General features: G+C 38.7%; 2 protein-coding genes across 3 annotated transcripts in view; one reads left to right on the forward strand and one right to left on the reverse strand.

Moving 5' to 3' along the window:
- LOC124135635 (dynein axonemal intermediate chain 4-like) overlaps positions 1-734 on the reverse strand; it is a 39,316-nt gene extending 38,582 nt beyond the window's left edge. For both annotated transcript variants that reach the window (XM_048399694.1, XM_048399692.1), the window contains exon 1: positions 599-734. In XM_048399694.1, the coding sequence (XP_048255651.1) occupies positions 599-636 (38 nt within the window). In that variant the 5' untranslated portion in view covers positions 637-734. The remainder of the gene's footprint in view (positions 1-598) is intronic.
- A 301-nt stretch (positions 735-1,035) lies between these two features.
- On the forward strand, positions 1,036-19,012 carry LOC124135636 (mesoderm induction early response protein 1-like). Its single transcript, XM_046501063.2, has 12 exons — positions 1,036-1,046; positions 1,349-1,376; positions 2,989-3,116; positions 4,374-4,623; positions 5,111-5,199; positions 8,138-8,207; positions 8,557-8,613; positions 9,783-9,880; positions 10,923-11,004; positions 11,598-11,692; positions 12,094-12,221; positions 14,686-19,012. The coding sequence occupies exons 1-12, from the start codon at positions 1,038-1,040 to the stop codon at positions 15,227-15,229; spliced, it is 1,578 nt and encodes a 525-aa protein (XP_046357019.2). The 5' UTR covers positions 1,036-1,037; the 3' UTR covers positions 15,230-19,012.
- The last annotated feature ends 1,804 nt before the right edge of the window (positions 19,013-20,816 follow it).

A 20,816-nucleotide genomic window follows, 5' to 3' on the forward strand; every position in this document is an offset into this window, starting at 1 on the left:
GCATCGATCAATCCTAATTGTTGTGCCATGAAAGTTGAACAAAGAACAAGAAACATTTTTGGTATGACATAGTTAATAAGGTAGTAAGCGTGCAACATTACGATACATCTTAAATTAACTACAGTGATAATATAGCATATCATGCTACATCAGCCAAATAAATCTAGTCATTTCAGTACTGTTGTGGTATTTAATTCTATTTCATTTCAAGTTACTTTTCATTTTGTTCGTGTAACTGACCGTTAAACAAAACATTTCCACTGTGTGGAAATCAACAGCAAAATTACAAATATTATTCCTGTATCGATACTGCTAAACATATTTCAAGATTTGTTCATTTTACACAGTTCACAGAGAATACTTCGTTCATATTTAACCATAAAGAAAACACTTTCGAAGTTAACCAAAATTTTGAACGTCATTTGATGTTTATACCCCCAGTACCCCGACAGTACCCCCTAACATTCGTTACCATCGCCTTCAAAGGTGAACAAAAAATACAAAATATTGTCAGAACTCTAGTCATAAGTTTACATAGAAGAAATAACACCTTCAAAAGGAAAATGTTAACCGGGGAGAATGACATAATCAGAATTACCCAGGTCCGAGATGTTTTTTGGGCTTCCCGGTAGACATCTTCCCAAAACTACGAGCTCTCTTTTAGAATTCTACGTTCAAACTATGCATCACAGGCAAGATACGCCATTGTGGATATGTTGCTATGAGAAACGGGCGGTCAAACGCTACGACGATTTTCATTGGCCAGAAAGAAAATGAGTTCGCTTCATTAAACAACGCAAAATATTAAACAATTCAATGATAACACAAATATGCCTCATAACATTATGTAAACTAGGAAACAAACTAAATTATAGCATAAATATGTCCAAAATAAAGTAGTATTTGAAAGTATTTTGCCATTTTATAATTTTTATTGGGAAGTCAATAAAGCCAATCAAATGATCTCTTACAAAATAAATACGCACGTCAGTGCCCGATTTGGCCTCGATTTGAATCTATCCCATAATTGTGGGAAAATGGCGGAGGTTTGTGGCTTCATAATATGTACATTTGATGGAATTTCCTTTTGATCTCGTCTCGACAGATTTTATCAGCTTCGCGATTACTGTTTTTTGCTTGATTAGTGACTTATTATTTTATCGCTGGCTACTCGGCCCGACATAAGATGAACTGGTCGAGTTTACTGATGTTTCTGATCCGTCAAATCGCGGGAAAGATTTGACATCACTTGCCGGGATTTGTTTTGCATTGACAACGCTTAAGATGACCTCGATGACATGTATTTTTAATTTGCACCAATTAATTTTGATTTTTATATCTTTTTCAGCCGGCAGGGAGCGAATCTAGCAGCCCTGGTAAGTGCACTGTGAAATTTTCATGACTGGGATCTCCCGCGTGCAACAGCTTATGCAAATTAGCTTCGGGACATTGACGGGGATAGCCCCCTCTGACGTGTGTGATTGGTGCACGTCAGGGTTTCCCCCTTTGTCGGAATTACTTACGTCAGGTTTTATAAGTAAATTATCAAAGATGTTTTAGTTAAACTACTTATGTTTTAAGTTGAGAACTTTCATGAGGTAGCAATACTCAGGATAAAAACTCCGCGGTACAAAATTTGACAGCTAGCCCACCTGGTCTCTCTCTTAGGAGGTGTCATGTATGACTTGTCAACTTTAGACGAGATCTACTGAATAAAGATAAAAAAAAATCCAGTTCCAATTTCAACAAATTGTATGATGATAGAAGATGATAGATTATCAACATCCTTTTACCGATAGTTTTCATCAACATGTCTCTTGATCACAACTATATTATTTTTTCAATGTTCAAACTTCCTCTTTCCTACTGTTAATGTTATATCAAAGCTATCACATGAGTGGGACTTTGGATGCTTTACTAGTTTCACCTTTTATTATTTTTATTATGATTGTAATGACTATTCAGCATAGAATATTAATATGACACTGAAATAATTGACACATTTCCCAAGTGCAAGTAATGAGACAGTAACTAAACAATTGAAATGTGTATCTTTACAATTTTTTATGACTGTCATCATTTAAAGTTTTGAATTGAGCCAGGTAACAGAAATAGGGACTTTTCAGAATGAGTATTGATTTCATTGTACGCTGTGTTTGCTTTGGCATATATAGTAATGAATGCTGGATGGATGTGTAGTAATGAATGCTTGGGCCATAATTGACAGTTCCAGCAAATTGGATTCAAGCCCTTTGAACACAACTCTTTGACTGCTAGATCAATTTTTTGGTGTATGTGTAAATTTTGTTGTTAATGATTTTCTGAATTGCATAAATACCTTGTCTCGGTTTCATACATGGACAGCAGTGGAGATTCTGGGTCCCCAGCAGACTCAGTTGGCACTCCTTGCAATGTTAAGCACTAAACAGACCATGAAGCCTTGGAGCATAGTTCCACTACCAAACTCAAAGATTTTGTCTTGACATGATTTTGAAAACATAAAATTGCATTTGTCTCGACTCAAAGTGTGAGAAGCATCAAATTCTTCTTCAATGCTGAACTCGTAATATTGACACTCAGTGTTACTCTTATTAACTTTGAATGTCATTTGTATTATAGTACTTGGTATTTGAATCAGACACCCTTGGTCTTTAGCTTTTAACCGTTGAGCAATGATAATGACAAGAACTTTCGTGCTTAAACCTGAAAACTGGTTTGTTTTGTAACCCTACCTTTTTCAGTTATTTGACCTTATGATACAATATTTGCATTGTGATAAATATAGTACCAACATTTTACCATTAAAAGTTGTCCCTTTTTGCTGCCGGAAACCACTTGTGATTTCAAGTCAAGTTCATTGTCTTCACTGAAATGCTAAATAAGTGGCAACCCCAGCTCATAACAGTGATATTTTAAGTTAACATGGTTAGTTTTTTTTTCAGAAATAAACAGGAAATGATTAATGTACTTTCTTTCATGCATTTGTAGAGACTGACAAAGACTTCGATCCATCGGCAGACATGCTAGTTCATGACTATGATGATGAGCACACACTAGACGAGGAAGAAGCCCTTAGTGGGGAAAGCTGTTCTAATGAACTGGATGATCTAGCAAAGGTAAAGCTATTATTGATGCAATCTAGCATTCCTAGTTACGTATGTGTGTTGTGTAGGTCATGGGTGGCACAGTCATCGACAACCACTCACTCACTCATTTGTGTGATGCAAGTGAGTTACAAGGACATCCCAACTTTTTTATTTGTCTAAGGTGCCACGAATTGCTGTAAAGAGTTTCGTCCCTTTGAGGTGCCAGAAACTGATGATTGTAGGTTTGAATCCAAATTTGCCCAGATTATGTTTCCAGGTTTGTCAGCACCATACCCATGCTCATGGGTTTCACCATTTTGGTAATTTCAGCTAAACATCTAAGACTTGCATCACTTCTGGCTTTCCTCCAACATCCAAACCGACACACCATGAAAAACCGAAATAATTAAATTTTGAAAGTGGCATTAAATAAAACTCAATCACTCTTGGGTTCATGTGTCATGTCACTTGATTGTCTTTTGTCTATTTATTGCGCTACTGTGACAGAAGACATATGCTTCCTCATGTTCATTTTGTTTTTCTCAAACTTTTAAGAGTTGTGCATGTTTTAAAGAGATCATAGTCAAATAGTCCAGATCTCATTCTTGACCTATGGCCTATGTAACATAAGGAGCAGTGGGGAAGTCGTGTAGTTAAAGTGTTCACTTGTGAAGCCCAATTTTCATGTTCCCCAACGTGATATCACTGGAATATTGCTAAAAGTGGTGTAAAAGCATACCTACTCACATAACTAGACACCATTCATTGATATTTACCAGTTGTCAACAGCACATTTTGGACTGGTGGTTTATGTAGAATAAATAGAAATTGGGAGAAAACAATAAGTCCATCTAGATTTTCAGTCTCAGACTAACAGAATAGTATTGACTGTCCATCCCTTTTGAAACCTATTCCTAGATTTCCGGAATAGAAGTCTTTGGACTACTGGACGAGTGGGTTTGTTTAACCCTGAATAGTATGTAATGATAATACTATTCCTTGAAGACTTTGGTTCGCCCCAATTATGTTTCTAGGTTTGTCAGCACCATACCCGTACTCGTGGGTTTCACCAAAGTGGTAAACATCTGAGACCTGCATCACCTCGGGCTTTCCTCCAACATTAAGCTGACATGCCATAATATAACTGGAATACTGTTAAAAGCAGCGTTAAACAAAACTCACTCACTCACTTGAAGTCTTTGATAAGTTGTAGAACATGAATGTGATGAAGGGCCAAGAATTATCTGAAACATTAGAAACAACAACAAAATGTCGTCTTCTATTTAGGAAGGGGACATGCCCATTGAGGACCTGCTAGCCATGTATGGATGCGGTCAGCCCAATGAGGATGATGCACACGACAACACACGGTCCAGCAGCGAGGAGGAGATTCTAAGTAACCATGACCTTACACTTGATAAAGATGAGATTGCCCGAGATTTGCTCAAGAACAACAGTGAAGCTGATGACAAAGAAACCAGCGTCACAGACCTGTTTGAAACAGTTGCCACGTCACACACAGCTAGGCTTTTGAGATGTAAGTTTTTGAAAATTTGTTTTTAATTTGAAATGCTCATACTCTGTTTGGTCGAGTCTGAGTGATGAAAGCATCTGTTTCCTCTATTTACATTGATTTTAACTATGTTAATTTGCGAAAGTATGCCACAAAGGTATGCTAAGACAGTTATGATCATAGGCTCGAATCCTGGTTCGCCACTATTATGTTCCCAGGTTTGTCTGCACCATACGCATGCTCGCGAGTTTCACCAAAGTGGTAAACGTTTGAGACATGTATATCTTCAGGCTTTCATCCCACATCAAGCTGACACGCCATCATTGGAATTTTACTTGTCCTCAGCACAATATATGCATCTCGGGATAACGGCCTAACAAAAATTTGGAATTCAATTGGCACATGCAGTGAGAAGAACCGCTTTATCTTTAATGTTTATTTTGAAAACCTGACTTGTGTTTAAAAGAGTAGTGTATACTACATTACAAGACTCATGCTTTGTCCACTGCAGCAAGCAGCAGGCCAGGGAGTGAAGATGACTCCGAAGACTCAGAAGAAGATGTCGACTACAAACCAGAACATGATGAAGACTGGAAGAAGGTGAGGCATTGTGAACTATCATGTACCAGGGGCGTCACACCCAGTGAAAGTCCAGGGATTTATCTCAAATTCCAAGCAAAGTGCCCTTGGCAGGCATCCTGGGGAAAAATTTCTTTGAAACTTAGGATTCCCAGCTTGAAATTAAACATTTCCCAATTCATGCTTTTATATATAGTCAAAGCTAATGTTTGGCTTTGTAGAATTGACTATTATTTCACTAATCACAAAACCAATATAGAGGAGTAAGCTTTAATGCTTACTTTAACATTGTTGCATTGAATATAATGTTAACATTCATTATTTTTTTAGAATACCTCTGAATTCAGGAAAATAAGAACTGAACGAAATAATTTTTCCAATTTGCCTGCAAGGGGAACTTAGTTCTAGAAAATCCCTGAGTATTATCTTGCTGTGATATTGCTACAAGCATGATAAGACCAATTTTTAAACTTATCCTATCTCAATCCTTCCATGTCTTCTTCAACCATATGTGGAAACGTGCTTGAACCATGTTTCCAGCTTTTAAAACAAAAACGTTCACCCAAACACACCCCAGCATCTCCATGGTTACGACCATCAATTGGGTCAGTTATGTGCTCCTGTCCACAGTAAGCTTGCTCGAACTGACCATGTGTGTACCTCTGCCAACTCACACTCTTTCTCCTCGCCACTGTGTGTTTACTTGTTTTGACAACTTAAGAGTGTTTTGTTCTGATCCCGCTTCCGTACGAGCTGTCGATCGCTCTCCCTCCTTCAAGATCCACTACATGTTCTGCTCCTACAGCCAATCGCGCAAAGGACAATAGCTTGACTGTTCGTGCCCAGACTACCACCTTGGACGCTCCTGATCGTCACTCTCAAGATCGGAGGCATGAGACTATGCGGGTTCAATGATCATTTCCAACACCCTTCCTACGTTCTGGGCTCCACTGAATGAAGAACATCCGCTGTACTACTGGCTATGTTCACTTTCCACTTCACCATCCTCCCACTAAATGTGCCTTGTACAACAGCAACCCTCAACCCTCTTCTAAACCTAAGGAACATAGTTCATCACTGCACGTGGATCAGGAACATTGAAGCCATTCTTATTTCGACAACTGCATTCAAGTTCAAGCAGATGCCGATATCCAAGGCTAGAATGATGAATGATTCCATTGTCGTCCACTCTGCGATGACCTACTCCTTCAGTCTCACCCTCAGTGGCTCCATCTGTTCCTTGCAACGCTCCATCTCTGCGTCTGGCTTATCTGCAGAAGTCTTTTTGCCAAAGACTACTACCAGCAGGTAGCGAAGACCATAACTGCTGCTCATCGTTCATCTATCATGCGCCTTTGTGATCAGTGGACAGCCTTCGAGACCCTTTGTTCAACTCCTACCTCAGCTTCACCTCAGCATATCGCTAAGTATTAAGATCACCTCTGTTAGCCACCTACCTCGCGGCTATTAACTCATTGTCACCACTTTAGAGGCAAAGGTTTCCTTGGTTGCGGAACTACAATTGCTCATCCGCTCCTACAAACTAGCAGACCAAGCTTCTCGTTTTCAGCCCCCTTCGTGGAACCTGAACGTTATTCTGCAACATCTGGTTTCTTGTGATTAGAGCCACCGGCGAAGGACTTTGAGACTGTCACACTGAAAATCATTTTCCTGTTGTCTCTGGCTACTGCAGCTCGCATTCAATAAAATTCATGCTTTGGATGTCACCAGGGCCCAGTTTGAAGTGGTCGGGCGTTCCTTGGCCTTCATTGGGATTTCATGGCAAAGAATCAATTTCCCGGCCAACCTGATCAGTTATTTACGATTCCCCCACTTTTGTCGATCTTGGAATTGGATGACCATGAAGACCTCTTCCAGTGCCCAGTCTGAACGCTTTGACTGCAGACGCTCCCAAAAAAGACTTTTCCGCTGTCAATTGCATCTACTATGCTCTCCTCTTGGCTTCATTCCATCATCTTTTGCGGGTATATTTTCACTGGGCTACCTCCACCTACTACGTCCAGTCCTCATGAGACTCGAGCGGTTGCTTATACCATGGCTCTACACACTAACTGCAAGTCTGATACAGTTTTCACCTCTCACTACCTCGCGACACCTCATTCCCGGGCGTCCATGGGCTCCACAATTTCGGTCCGTTGGTGTTGGCGCAACAACTGTTTCGCCCCAGATTCACGCAGATAAACTGTTATACACACATGATCCTTGCATGTTTTACAATTGTTAACAGATTAAATCATTGAACATTTACTTTGGTGTTATGTGCTTTTTAATTCTTTTTGGAGGATGGATTAGCTCATTACCTGCGAAGTCACCACTAGGCGCAGCCGTTCATAAACTAAGAATGGTGTCCCAAACCTTTATTCCACTCACCTCTGCCATGGGTATTTTGGTTCGAAGGTCTATGCTATGGAATATTGTTGATCTCTCCGATTCTCTCTTTGGTTAGCCAAACCTGTCACATCTATTGTCCGTGGGTGAAAGTGATGTGTTGTCTTTGAAGAATCAATGTCTGTCCAGCCTACCGTGCATGGAAGGTAGTAATTGACCCAGTTGTTGTCGTAACCATGGATATGCTAGGGTGTGTCCAGGTGAATGTTTTTGTTTAAAATGCTGGAAACATGGTTCAAGCACGTTTCCACGTAGGATCGAAGAAGAAGAAGATATGCCAAGTGTGAGATAGGATAAGTATATAAATATACAATTTATACAAAATTTCCAATACTACTATATTCAGTATTGTTTGTGGGGAGTGCCATTCCATCTCTCTTCAATCAGCTGTGTAGGGCACGGTTGCACAGAAAAGTTGAAAAGTTGCCAGAACCAAATGTTTCATTAGTGCTGGTCTGTCCAACCAACAGTTTAAAAACCTCTGGAAACACTGTCAGAGAAAGATAAAAATAAGGCTGTTATCATGCTGATGTTCACGTTTTTTGTGCAGGTTATACAAGTGGGTCATGATTACCAAGCCGTGGTGCCGGAAGGCCTCAGCAAGTATGGGGATGCTCCAGGTGAGTCAATCTATCAGTATATATACCAGGGATATAAGCACTATTTTTGTCTGTACATCCTGTCAATTTACTTCCTTATAATATTGCGTCATGAATTGTCAGACTGTTATGCCAGTAAAGGGCAAAATCTTTGAGAATACTAGCACATACTTGGCCCTAAGCATTGTTTTCCGTAGAATTCAGTGTTTTAATGTGAACTTTTAGTTGAGGTTAACAGACTGAAGAGAATTTTAATAGACTCAGGCTTAAGACTTGGGACTGGGTTACTAGATACATGAGGATTGTTTATTAGTTTTTGTTTTAAAAAACCCAACTTCGTAAGACATTGATGATGGGTTTTCTTTGGCAGCATATGAAAATGAAGATAGATTGTTGTGGAATCCAAGCAAGACAGAAAATGATACAGGTAAGTTTGTCAGTTTAAAGGGCAAGTTCACACGGAAATGAACCTATTTTTCTTGTACTTTTTCCACATTAAAAGTGTTAACCTAGAAGTGTCATAGACAAAAATATAAAAATATCACAATTAATTAACATATTTTTCCCATTAAAACGATTTATATTTTTACACATTTACCAGGTGTTCTATTTCCACAACAAAAACACCATGGCTTATGCCCCTTGCAATATGACATCATTGGTGCCAATTGATAAACATTATGACGTCATTATGCTTTGTTAGAGCCGCTTCACGTGGTGTAGGTCCAGGTGTGTGATTCTAGCGTCTCAGATGCCAGCCAGGATAGTGTTATGCTGAGTCACCACTGCGCCGGAGTGTGTCGTAGGCCCTGTTGTTTTACCTCAAACTGGTACTTGATATCTTTTGCGTTGGGAATAGACAGGGACCCAGTTGAAATGGCACCAATTACGTCATAATCTAAGGGGGATAACTCAGGCCTGTTTAGCTCGAAAAACGAAGGCCTCATAACGGCATATCATTTTCACACTATTGTGAGCTTCCTACTTTCACTGTGAAAAAAATGAGTATATTTTCAAACACAGATACTAATTAATTCTAAAATTGCGTTTTGTTTAGAAAAAGAAAGAAAGTGATTTTTGCGTGTACACTTCCCCTTTAACACTAACAAGTAATTTTCATGTTTAATTTCTCAACTGATAGCCAACTATCTTTGTGATTTTGTGTTATATGGGGAGGGACATTGGTAAGTAGTGTAGTCTAGTGGTTTGCTTGTCACACTGAAGACCTGGGTTAGATTCCCAACATGATGTTGCTTGAATATTTTTAAAGCAGCGGAAACACATTCTCAGTCAACCATAAATTTGTGTCCCTTGAGCACTCAAGACACCTCTGTTTGTGGGTTTGAATCCTTGTTTGCCCCTATTAGCTTTTTATTTTTGGCAGCACCATACTGGTGCCCATGGGTTTCACCAAAGTGGTATATGTCTAGACCTGCATCCCTTCAGGCTTTTCCTAACAGATTAAGCTGACAGTGTTGTAACAGGAATACTGTTCAAAGCAGTGTTAAACCCAACTCACTCACTCATCCCTAAATGAATCTGTCAGTAATCTTATTGCTAGAACACCAATGACATGTTGATTTTTGCATATTGTAGTGGAGAAGTATTTAAAGGATGTACACGAACAGAACCTCCAGAATGCCCAGGGTGTAAACTGCATCCCAACAGGGACACATGTCAGAGACGATGAACAGGTGAGCATGTGACCCAGCTGTCTGAACACCAAGCTGTAGTGTTGTAATCTTATGAAAAGTTAGACAAAAGGCTGCTGTAATCTGGGTGTGATGGGTGTCTCAAAGTTATTATGAAAAAAATATATATTTCAGAGAGGGGCGGTGGGGTAGTCGAGTGGTAAAGCGTTCGCTCGTCATTCCAAAGACCCAGGTTTGATTCCCCACATAGGTACAATGTGTGAAGCTCATTTCTGTTACCACCCCACCCCACTCCCCCTTATGATATTGCTGGATTTCCCACATGGTTCCTCTTTCCCTCCTCTCTCTTTCTTAGCCCCCCCATCTCTTCTCTCTCACCCCCCCTGTAAATGTGTCCAGTGTCCACAATTGAGGATGAAAGTCAAGGTGTCCTTGCCATGACCCTAAAGTTAAAAATGAAAGATTTAGGGGTCCCCAGATTCTTTGCTACAGCAGCAAACTTTGAAGACCCCAGGACCCTATTCCACAAAGCAAGCGTAGCGCTATGACTATTGGAAGTCAAAAGGAAAGTATAGGAAGTACGTCTGTTTCAGTGTTAAACATGCTTTGTGGAATGGGACGCCAGAACCCCATTTACCTTCCAATGCTGATCTTCATACAAAGATTTTATTTTATAGCAATGTAAACTGTCTTGTTTCTATTTATTGAAATCTTGCAAGATATATTTGAATCACCGCCTTTTCTCAACATTTATATGGGGGGCACAGGTGGCACAGTCGTGTAAGGCGCCGTGATTCGCTGTGCAGAGTTGCGGTCCTTGGGCAAAAACCTATGATTGTGGGTTCGAATCCAGGTTCGCCCCGATTATGTTTCTAGGTTTGTCAGCACCATACCCGTGCTTGTGGGTTTCACCGAAGTGGTAAATGTCTAAGACATGCATCACTTTGGGCTTTCCTCCCGAATTAAGCTGACATGCTGCAATATTACTGGAATAACGTTAAAAGCAGTGTTAAATCCAACTCACTCACTCAACTTTATATAATGTCAAATTCTTTATTGTTCTAACCAACCCATTGTAATCCAGGCTCTGTATCTACTACTGCAATGTGGGCACAATGTGGAGGAAGCCCTCCGACGGCGGAAAATGCAAGCTGTTCCAACGTCAGGTGAGTGAGCTGCTCCACTTAGTTGATGTTCTGTATTTGTCATGTTTATAGATGCAATATCAGTATTGTTCTGAGGACTTATAAGACATTCATCACAAACAGCCATAACCATAATGGCTGACCATTTATTTGAACTGTCTTGCATGCAAGAATTAGATAGTTAAAATCTGTGGTTCACTTTGGATGAAATTCATAGAATTGATTTTTTGCAGCCTTGACAGTTACATAAGTTATATAAGCTCAGCTGGCCATAGATACATACAACTTTAACAAAGGTGTGATGTCTGTCATCTATATATTTTTTAGATTTCTAGATAATAACGTGACCAAATACCTGATGCAAATTTACCACATGTTTTATTTGATAGGCACTCATTCTTACTTTTGTGATTGCTTCAAATTATATGAAGTGATCATGGTGAGGATATGAGTATGATAGGGTTTCTTTTCATCTAATAGAATTTAATACATATTCGCACCATTCTAAACATTCAGGCTTTATCATTTAGCATTGTTTAGCGGGTTTAGTTAAATAAGTGAATAGATAACCTCATTTCACGTATGGTTAAGATGCACATGCATTTACATTGCAGATCCAATGAGTTTGTGGTCAGAGGAGGAATGTCGAAACTTTGAAAATGGACTTCGAACATATGGCAAAAACTTTTATCTTATACAACAAAACAAGGTAAGATATTTGAACAATCATCTAAGCTGTGTTTATTTATTACCGGTAATAACTAGACAGAATCTTTTGAGTGAATGTGAATCATCCCAGTCAGCATGGGTTAGAATAAGTCGCCAACAACCTGTGCTTGTCGTTGGACTTGTTTGATTGTGAGACGTGAGACGTCTTGCAGCTGAAATATGTTGCTGAGTGAGGTGTTGAACAACAAACAAATCTGAGGATTTATGAGTATAGGCAGACCAGGCATACAAGAGGAAAATGACATCAGCCAATTCTTAAAGATGGTAGTTGATAATGTTAGAGATTCATGGAGCTCTGAACCTTTTGTCTATTACTAATGCTGTCAACATGAATACACTCACTTCAATCAAGTTAGAAATCTATACATATCCTTGTTTCAGGTACGGACAAGGTCTGTAGGAGAATTAATCCAGTTTTATTACTTATGGAAGAAAACAGAACGGCATGATATATTTGCCCACAAAAACAGACTAGAAAAGAGGAAATATGCCTTACATCCAGGAGTCACGTGAGTACTTGTTTCCTGTTTGAAGTGAAGCACCAGAGATGGATAAATTCGCCAGGGTCTGCATTTTAGGTTTTTATCATGATCATCAGCCTTGCATTTTCCATAATTTACTCTCAACCTGTGAATAACTTTCTTACATTAATTGTAAGGAAGCACGTTAACATGTTTAAAGTCAACTTAAAATTTATGCAATCTCATTGAAATCAGATTTTAGAGATCACTACACCAAAAATCGGAGCATTGTCCCTTTACAGGTGATGTCGGACAATCTTTTGTGAAGTTTGACCAACCAATGAAATGACTACTAGGAAGTTAACATTAACCAACCAGAAAGTAGCTTTCTCAAGCTTTCCAGCACTAGTTAACAACATTCAAGACTAAGCCTTGAAAAATATTTTGACAAAGTTCTTGATTCAAAATTGTAAAGTGAACAAAAGAAAATTCAGTAATGTCTTCATAGATGGCCAAGATTATATGGCAGTACTTCCCATGGGCTATGGAAAGTCCCTACCTTATCAAATGTTTATCCTATTGAAGTAAGAGATAGATGATGTATAGCATTTGGAATCAGTTGTAGAGATCGTGACTTGTTCAGAATGCCCCTTGTTAACCGTTTCGATGTTGCATTATTTAGAACACATTAAGACTTTCACATTCACAATCTCGTAAGGGACGCTCTGATTAGTTGGAAGAAAGGTTGTTCTGATGTGACCTGTAATGGGATGTCCTCAGATTTTTGTGTAGCTGTAGTTAGCAGTAAGATCTCATTTTGATGAGATTGCAGAGCTACAGATAAGCTGCGTATTTGCGTAAAATACCCCCAAAAATATTCAAAACCCAATTACTTTTAATTAACTAGTGTACAGAAACCCATGCTTTAAATGAAAAACTCAAATGTATAAAAACAGCATATGTAACTACCCAATGAAGCTTTTTCAGCATGCGTACAATGGAGCTAAGTTCCGAAGCACAATAACAAGCTAATTTACTTTCCAAGTCAAGCCTTTAGTTAGAACCCTTATAATAAAACATTATTATTATTTTTTAAATCTCAGAATGTAAGCTCATTTTGGGAAAAACCCAATAGAGTGATGAATAGATAAGTGACAAAATATTGGTTACTCAATGAGGAATGTAATAACCCAATTAAAATAGAAACTTTCGCGTAAAAACTCAATTGCTCAAAAGTTATCTGGAGCCCTGGATTGAAATGTTGAGCACATCTAGTAGGTTCTGATAATTCAATGTGTTAATCAGAGTTCTTTCTATGCAGCACCACTGAACATTTCTTGCTCTTAGTTTTCATGGTTTTCAAGTGAAGCACTGCTTGTTTCGGTGTATTCTTAGAGAATTCACTAACTGACCAAAATAGGCAATGAGTGTATTCTGTATGAATGAAAGGAAGGCAAAAGTTTAAAACCACACACCAAACAGTTGTAAATATTTGGTATCATTCCACTGTTTTGCCGACAGTGTATGGTAGTGTGATCAAAATATGTCACAAACAGAAGGTAGATCTTACTAAAAGTAAATATTACAGAAAGGTACAGAGAATCTGTGAGTGATTCAGAATCAATCAAAACACAGAGCCATTGAATGAAGAGTAGGCTGTACCTCTCACACTAATAACTGTAGGCTAGAGCCATTGAATGAAGAGTAGGCTGTACCTCACACACTAATAACTGCAGGCTAGAGCCATTGAATGAAGAGTAGGCTGTACCTCACACACTAATAACTGCAGGCTAGAGCCATTGAATGAAGAGTAGGCTGTACCTCTCACACTAATAACTGTAGACTAGAGCCATTGAATGAAGAGTAGGCTGTACCTCACACACTAATAACTGCAGGCTAGAGCCATTGAATGAAGAGTAGGCTGTACCTCACACTAAGAACTGCAGCCTAGAGCCATTGAATGAAGAGTAGGCTGTACCTCACACACTAATAACTGCAGGCTAGAGCCATTGAATGAAGAGTAGGCTGTACCTCACACACTAATAACTGCAGGCTAGAGCCATTGAATGAAGAGTAGGCTGTACCTCACACACTAATAACTGCAGGCTAGAGCCATTGAATGAAGAGTAGGCTGTACCTCACACACTAATAACTGTAGGCTAGAGCCATTGAATGAAGAGTAGGCTGTACCTCACACACTAATAACTGTAGGCTAGAGCCATTGAATGAAGAGTAGGCTGTACCTCACACACTAATAACTGTAGGCTAGGTTTTGAATCCCATGTTAGCACTGATTCTGTCTCTTTGTTTGCCAGCACCACACCCATGCTCATGGGTTTCACCAAAGTGGGGAACATGCATGACTTGCATCACTTTGGTCTTTCTCCCCACATTAAGCAGACAAACTGTGATATAATTGGAATTCTGTTCAAAGCGGTGTTAAACTCAATTCACTTACTCACTCACTCATCTTAATAAATCCACTAATTTGATGCTTTCTATTTCATTTCAGTGACTACATGGATCGGTTTCTTGATGACCAAGAAGCTGTGAATCCACAAAGGGACAGATCAGCCAGCCCCAACCTTAATTCATTAATTTATGGTGATCCTAAACGAACACACATTAAACAAGAACTTGAAGAACAAGCCTCATGTCCGCCAGAGTCCAAGGAGAAAGTGTCCGAAGTATGTACAGCTTCAACGACAGCTGTAGCCCTTAGTCCAGATCGCAAGGGCTCACAGTCCAAATCAGAGTCTGTCTCAGTGAAAATTGACACTAATTTAAACGGCAGTGCTGAAGACTTACACGAGCCCCCTTCCAAAAGGCTGAAGTCTGAAAACAAGGAAAAAAGTATTTCTGAACCTTTAAAATGTGTCTCTGGCAACCATATAGACAGTTTACAAACCTTCCCGTTGAACACCACTGTTAACAGTATAGTAGCCGTTAGCCCAGTTAGTGCACATGAACTCGCAGGAAGTGGAGAGCCAGTGTTGCAGTCACATGTCATCAGTCCGCAAACAATAGAGTCAAGTGAAATGAATCACGTTCAGTGACATCACCACACATTCCGTTACAATCACAATCACATGATAACGTGCAATAAACAAGGCTTTCTCCGTCAAGTTGTTCCAGGCGGATGTGTACCTCAAAATCAAGTATCACAATTTGGAATGTGCTGGTATGTGTTTTGTTACAGACGACAGCAACCTGAATGAGAAGATAACTGAAATTTGTCGTTGGTTTTGTTTGTTTCCAACCATTATGAAACAGCAACCTGAATATTATAGAGAATTACCAACATGCGTCCAAGTCTTGTCGAGATCAAGGCATGCACTCTGGTTACCTCATTACAGTGTTAAATGTACAAGTACATGTCTTACCATTCTAATCATTTCAGCACAAAAGCTAATAGTGCTCTTCCATATTGGAAAGGGCCAGACCTTCACAACAAACAGAAGTCACCTTCACTGCTAATCTAAAGCTTAGCTTTTTGTTGCATTTGCACTGAAGATTTGTATTGTTTCCAGCTTGCTTCAAAAACCATATTGGACCTATTTAACACCCTCAACAGTCAAAAATGTGATCGTTTGATACTCCTTTATATACATGATATCGGAATACAGGATGTCATTTTGACACCATGTTTTTCAGGGTTTCATATCTGTTCATTTTCTTTGACATTTTCTGTCTTTTTTTAAAAAAATGTCTTAAAGATTTTTTTCAAATTTGGTAATCATATCTAAGAATGTATTATCAAAAGTTATCATGAAAATGTTTTAATTTTTAACAAAATTACTGGGTTTAAATGGTAACTGGATGATTCTGAGATGGTATTTCTTGTCTGAAATGTTTAAACATGTTAAAGAAAACGGTCATGTTAGGACAGTCCCTCTGATGAATTTAGAGCAGCCACATTGTGGTACCATAAGACATTAAATTAATTATCTAGGTTGCATGTTAAGAATCTGATGGCACACAGAATACAAGGGCATTAAATAAGTCTAATATGGTAACGATATAAGAAAGATATGATTGAAGTTAATATCTTGAAAATGATATTTGTGCCTTTTGCATTGGGAATACAATGCATGGTGATAAAGTTGTTGAATTCATGGATCACTTTGTAACATGTTAAGTCCTTATACGAGTCAATCCAGGTCGGATAAAATTACAAACTTAACTTGAAAATTTGTGACTGGTTAAATAGACTTGAGATGAAAAAGTTGCTGGTTGCACCATGAGCTGTTGTTGTTAGTAAGTTGAAGACTGTTGAAATGTACAGTGATGGTTGTTGTGTTAAGTATTGAGCTTCCCTGAAGATGGAAGCAAGGAGAAAGGGTACATTCATCTTGGGGGCTAGTTTTAGAAATTATTGCCATTCCCATATCAGGATGTGTCCAATTACTCTGAGGGTGTGATGGTTTCGCTGTCATATGAAGAAAATGTGTTCTCGTATTTTACTAACGCCAACAATGTGATCTAGGCACTAACACCCACGCCTTGCAGAAGCACATTATTGTTTATTATTTGCCCTTCGCATGTGAATTTAGATTGAACATACTTAACCACTGGGCTATACCAAGGCTTTCATTTCCATCGGAGGGGCGGTTGGGTAGCCTAGTGGTTAAAGCGTTCGCTTGTCACACCGAAGACCCGGGTTCGATTCCCAACATGGGTACAATGTGTGAAGCCCATTTCTGGTGTCCCCCGCCGTGATATTGCTGGAATATTGCTAAAAGCAGCGTCAAACCATACTCACTCACTCACTCACTTATTTCCATCGGGGGGCAGTGGAATAGCCTGGTGGTTAAAGCGTATGCACGTAAGGCCAAAGACCCATTTTAGATTTGCCACATTGGTACAATGTGTGAAGCCCATATTTAGTTTCCACACCATGATGTTGATGGAATATTGCTAAAAGTGGCCTGAAACCATACTCACTATCTCATTTCCACGATTCACATACCAACGATGCACAATACTTAGTGATAGTATTTTATCTTTTGTCATGATGATGTATGTGAATCTCACATGGTTAGGATCGCTTTCAGTCACTGTTGTTATCTGAGAATAGCTGCTGTTGCACTGTTTTAGCTAACTATATCTTATCGAAATGTTTCAGGATTTCAGATCAGTTCATTTTCAGGGACACTGTATGAAATGTCCAAAGATATTTTTCAAATTTGGTAATGATGCCGAAGAATCTCTCAAATGGTAATGGAATCATGGAATCATGAAAATAACATGATGCCATTTGTTATTCCAGACAGGGAATAGTAATCATCACTTGCTTGTTGACCACTAAGCAAACTGACCACTATCATCATGTAAATACTGTTGAAGGTAGGGTCAAACTATATTACTGGCTCACTCGTGAGAATTCTATTTATTCAAAATTGTAAGTGTTTACAGAGGAATACCTTCATTTGTTTATCAGTATATAAAGGTGAGAGAGGTGCTGTATTTTGCTCAATCACTGAGCCTTCCTCATTCCCTCCCCTCCTCTTCCACCTCCACCTCCCCCTCCCCTCCCCTCCTTCAAAAATGGGCTCTTCCATGTCCCATTATCCAGTGGCAATATTTCTAAAACTAGCTTACTGGAAACCCTGTATGTTCCAGGTGCTTGATTTCCAAGTCTACAAATATTTATAACAAGACCTGTACAAAAATACCAGTACATGTATTATTGGTATGCATAAGTAATACCACAGGCATAATTAAACGTTCAGCATCCTGCTGATGTTGAAGCTCACAAGGCCACCATTTTGGTGAAGCTTGTATCAATTTATGGTCAGTATGCGAACATACATTAATATATTATGTGACATTATCATTGTATCAGATAATATTTTGCATATTGTACAGAATTTTCTATGTGATCGCTTGGTGCTGAAACAAGTCTACAGCTGCACCGTGGATGGAGAATGTGCAAGCATTATGATGTACAGAGACGTGTATAGGTCGTGTTACCATGGTTACAAGTTGTACTAGCAGTTGTACTATTATGCCGATTTGTACAGCGAATGTCCATTGTCTTTTTCTAAACTGTGTATAACCTTCACTGTCACCGACAGTTTATTTATGTAGGAGTATTTGATCAATTGGAGGTACTGAACACTTCGCAGAATAATTGTAGCTGATTTTGCTAGTACTCATAATCTGTCGTTTTGAAAGAATTTATTGAGAGTGTTTTTGCAGTAAGTTAACTGATAACGCTTCTCTTGCCAACTTTTATTGAGATCTAGACTGTTTTGATATTTTTTAATTATTTCTACCGTAGATCATAAGTTTTGGAGATAAGATTTTCCAAAAGACGCTGCATTTGTACATTTTATTTCTTTCATAAAAGTGCATTTAAAATTTTATGTTGTATACTCTCTAATTTAATGATTATTTTCACCTATAGCCAGAAGAAAACAAAATTCTAAATCGTGACCACCCTGTCATTATTTCATAGACTTTCATCTCAATCATAGTTGTCCATAATTTTGTACTATCCAGAGAATTCTGTCTTCAGTTTCTCAGTCTTTTGTGAAGTTAAGTTTTCTCTGTACAACATTCTTATTGTGTTTATTCAGGTATTCTTGTTCAATTTCCGTTTGTAAATGGTTGTGAGAGATTTCTACCCATGAGTCATTCTGTCCTGTTTGTCTCTGAGTTGTATGCACTTATGTCAGTTTTCTTGACTGGGATTCATAATTCCTTTGTCCGATATTATGTGTGTGAGTTTATGGTTATCCATAACTTAATCTCTGTCAGAGGCTTCAACATATATGCAATTTTGAATTCCTCAGAGATTGAGAAATTTGAAGCATTTTCAGTCATTTTTGTCAGTAGGCATACCGTATATCGCTGTGTATAAGGCGACCCCACGTATAAGACGACCCCCCTGTACACGCCTTAAAAATCAACCCAAAATCCTATACTCCGTGTATAAGGCGACCGGGAATGAAACACATCACAAGTCTGACTGATATAGAAGATTTAACGTGCGCTTTCCGACTGTAGCGTATTTCGCACACGGACATCACAAGTTAGTTAGTTACTTTGGAGATTTAACGTGCGCTTTCCGACTGATGCGTATTTCGCACACATCACAAGTGCGCACACAAACCTTATATATGCAATAAAAATATTTTTATCTTGCGTTGTTTTTTTTTCTACAATGATAGGTCGCGTGTGTAACTCCAGCACACGTCGCCATTTTGTGTTTACACGGTACGACACCAAATTGGTGCCCGTAAAATAAAATTCATTTATGAAGTAATAACATATAAGAGACAATGGTGAGTAATTTAATCGCCAATTAACTATGTTGTAACTAACTAGGCTTATGTTTGCTTCACATTCAGCGTGTTTATTCCACAATCACTTGTACACACCGTCTCCAACACTTGTTAATACAACTGTAAAAACAGCGGGAATTGATTTCAGCTTCACCGGTTATCACATGTTAGGTCACATGTGCAATATGCAAATGCTTACCGGTACTTCCGGCTCTCTGCTCACGGATGTTGATTGTTTTACCGTGTCAGGTGGTTTGACAATCTGCATCGAGGCGAGGGTCATTTCAACTTTATTAGCAGAAATTATTAAACTTTATTCAAGGAAAAGAGATACAAATCATGTTTATGTATGGAAATAGTTATTGGAACAGTTATTTAGGACGAAATGCGAAGTTTTATTGTCAAATGCTGGGCTGGCTATCGGACGCCGGTTGACATCGCCAGTGGAAAAAAATGTGAGATCTTTGACTCCGTGTATAAGACGACCCCCCTTCTTAGCCCCCTCATTTTAGGTACGAAAAACTCGCCTTATACACAGCGATATACGGTAACTGTTGTCAGGTAGGTCAAACATAGATATTCTTGCCTGTCCTAATTCTGAACCGTTAGCAATGTTTTAGGAATGGTAGCTTTGTCAGTAACAAGAGTCTTTAGGAAATCAATGTTAAATCCTAATACAGTACTAGGAAGTAGAATACTAATCAGTCAGTAACCTTTTCTGTATAAGTCATGCTTCATTCTTACATTTACAGTAAATTCTCTCAAAATAGGCTGGTATACCATCATTTGTATTGCTAGTATTTATACCAGTCAATATTAAAATTTAATGACAAAGAAACCGTAAATGTGTGACAGCTTGAAGATGTGTAGCATTATGATATCTTCCCTCGGCAATTTTGAGAAAATCAAAATATGCAGGCCATGAAAAAAGTATGTTTCTTGTCAGCTCATTCAAAGTCACCAGGACTTGTTTTCTCCTCAGTAGGCAGAAAGCTAATAATTCCAACATGTCAGCCAAATGAAGGCAATGTTTGGGCAATGAATTATTATGTATTTTTTAAATTAAATTTTTGTCACGCTTAGCAATATTCCAAGGAGAGATAATGTCAAAATTAGGGCAGTCTTCTCCAAACCTGTTATAAAACCAATTTCCCCTGGACAAAACAACAACAACAACAACAAAAAACGCCCTGATAACAAATTTTCACACAGCAGTTTGAAGATGGATGATGAGAAACATTTGAACTTTTCATGGCCTGTGCTTGTCTGAATGCATAATACATACGGTACAGAGTTGAAGCTAGATGTTGAAACTAACTGTCTATGTACAGTTTAGTCCATGTTAAATGGCTTT

This window comes from Haliotis rufescens, unplaced genomic scaffold, assembly GCF_023055435.1.
Source record: "Haliotis rufescens isolate VD_foot unplaced genomic scaffold, xgHalRufe1.0.p SCAF_2, whole genome shotgun sequence".
Lineage (NCBI taxonomy): Eukaryota > Metazoa > Mollusca > Gastropoda > Lepetellida > Haliotidae > Haliotis > Haliotis rufescens.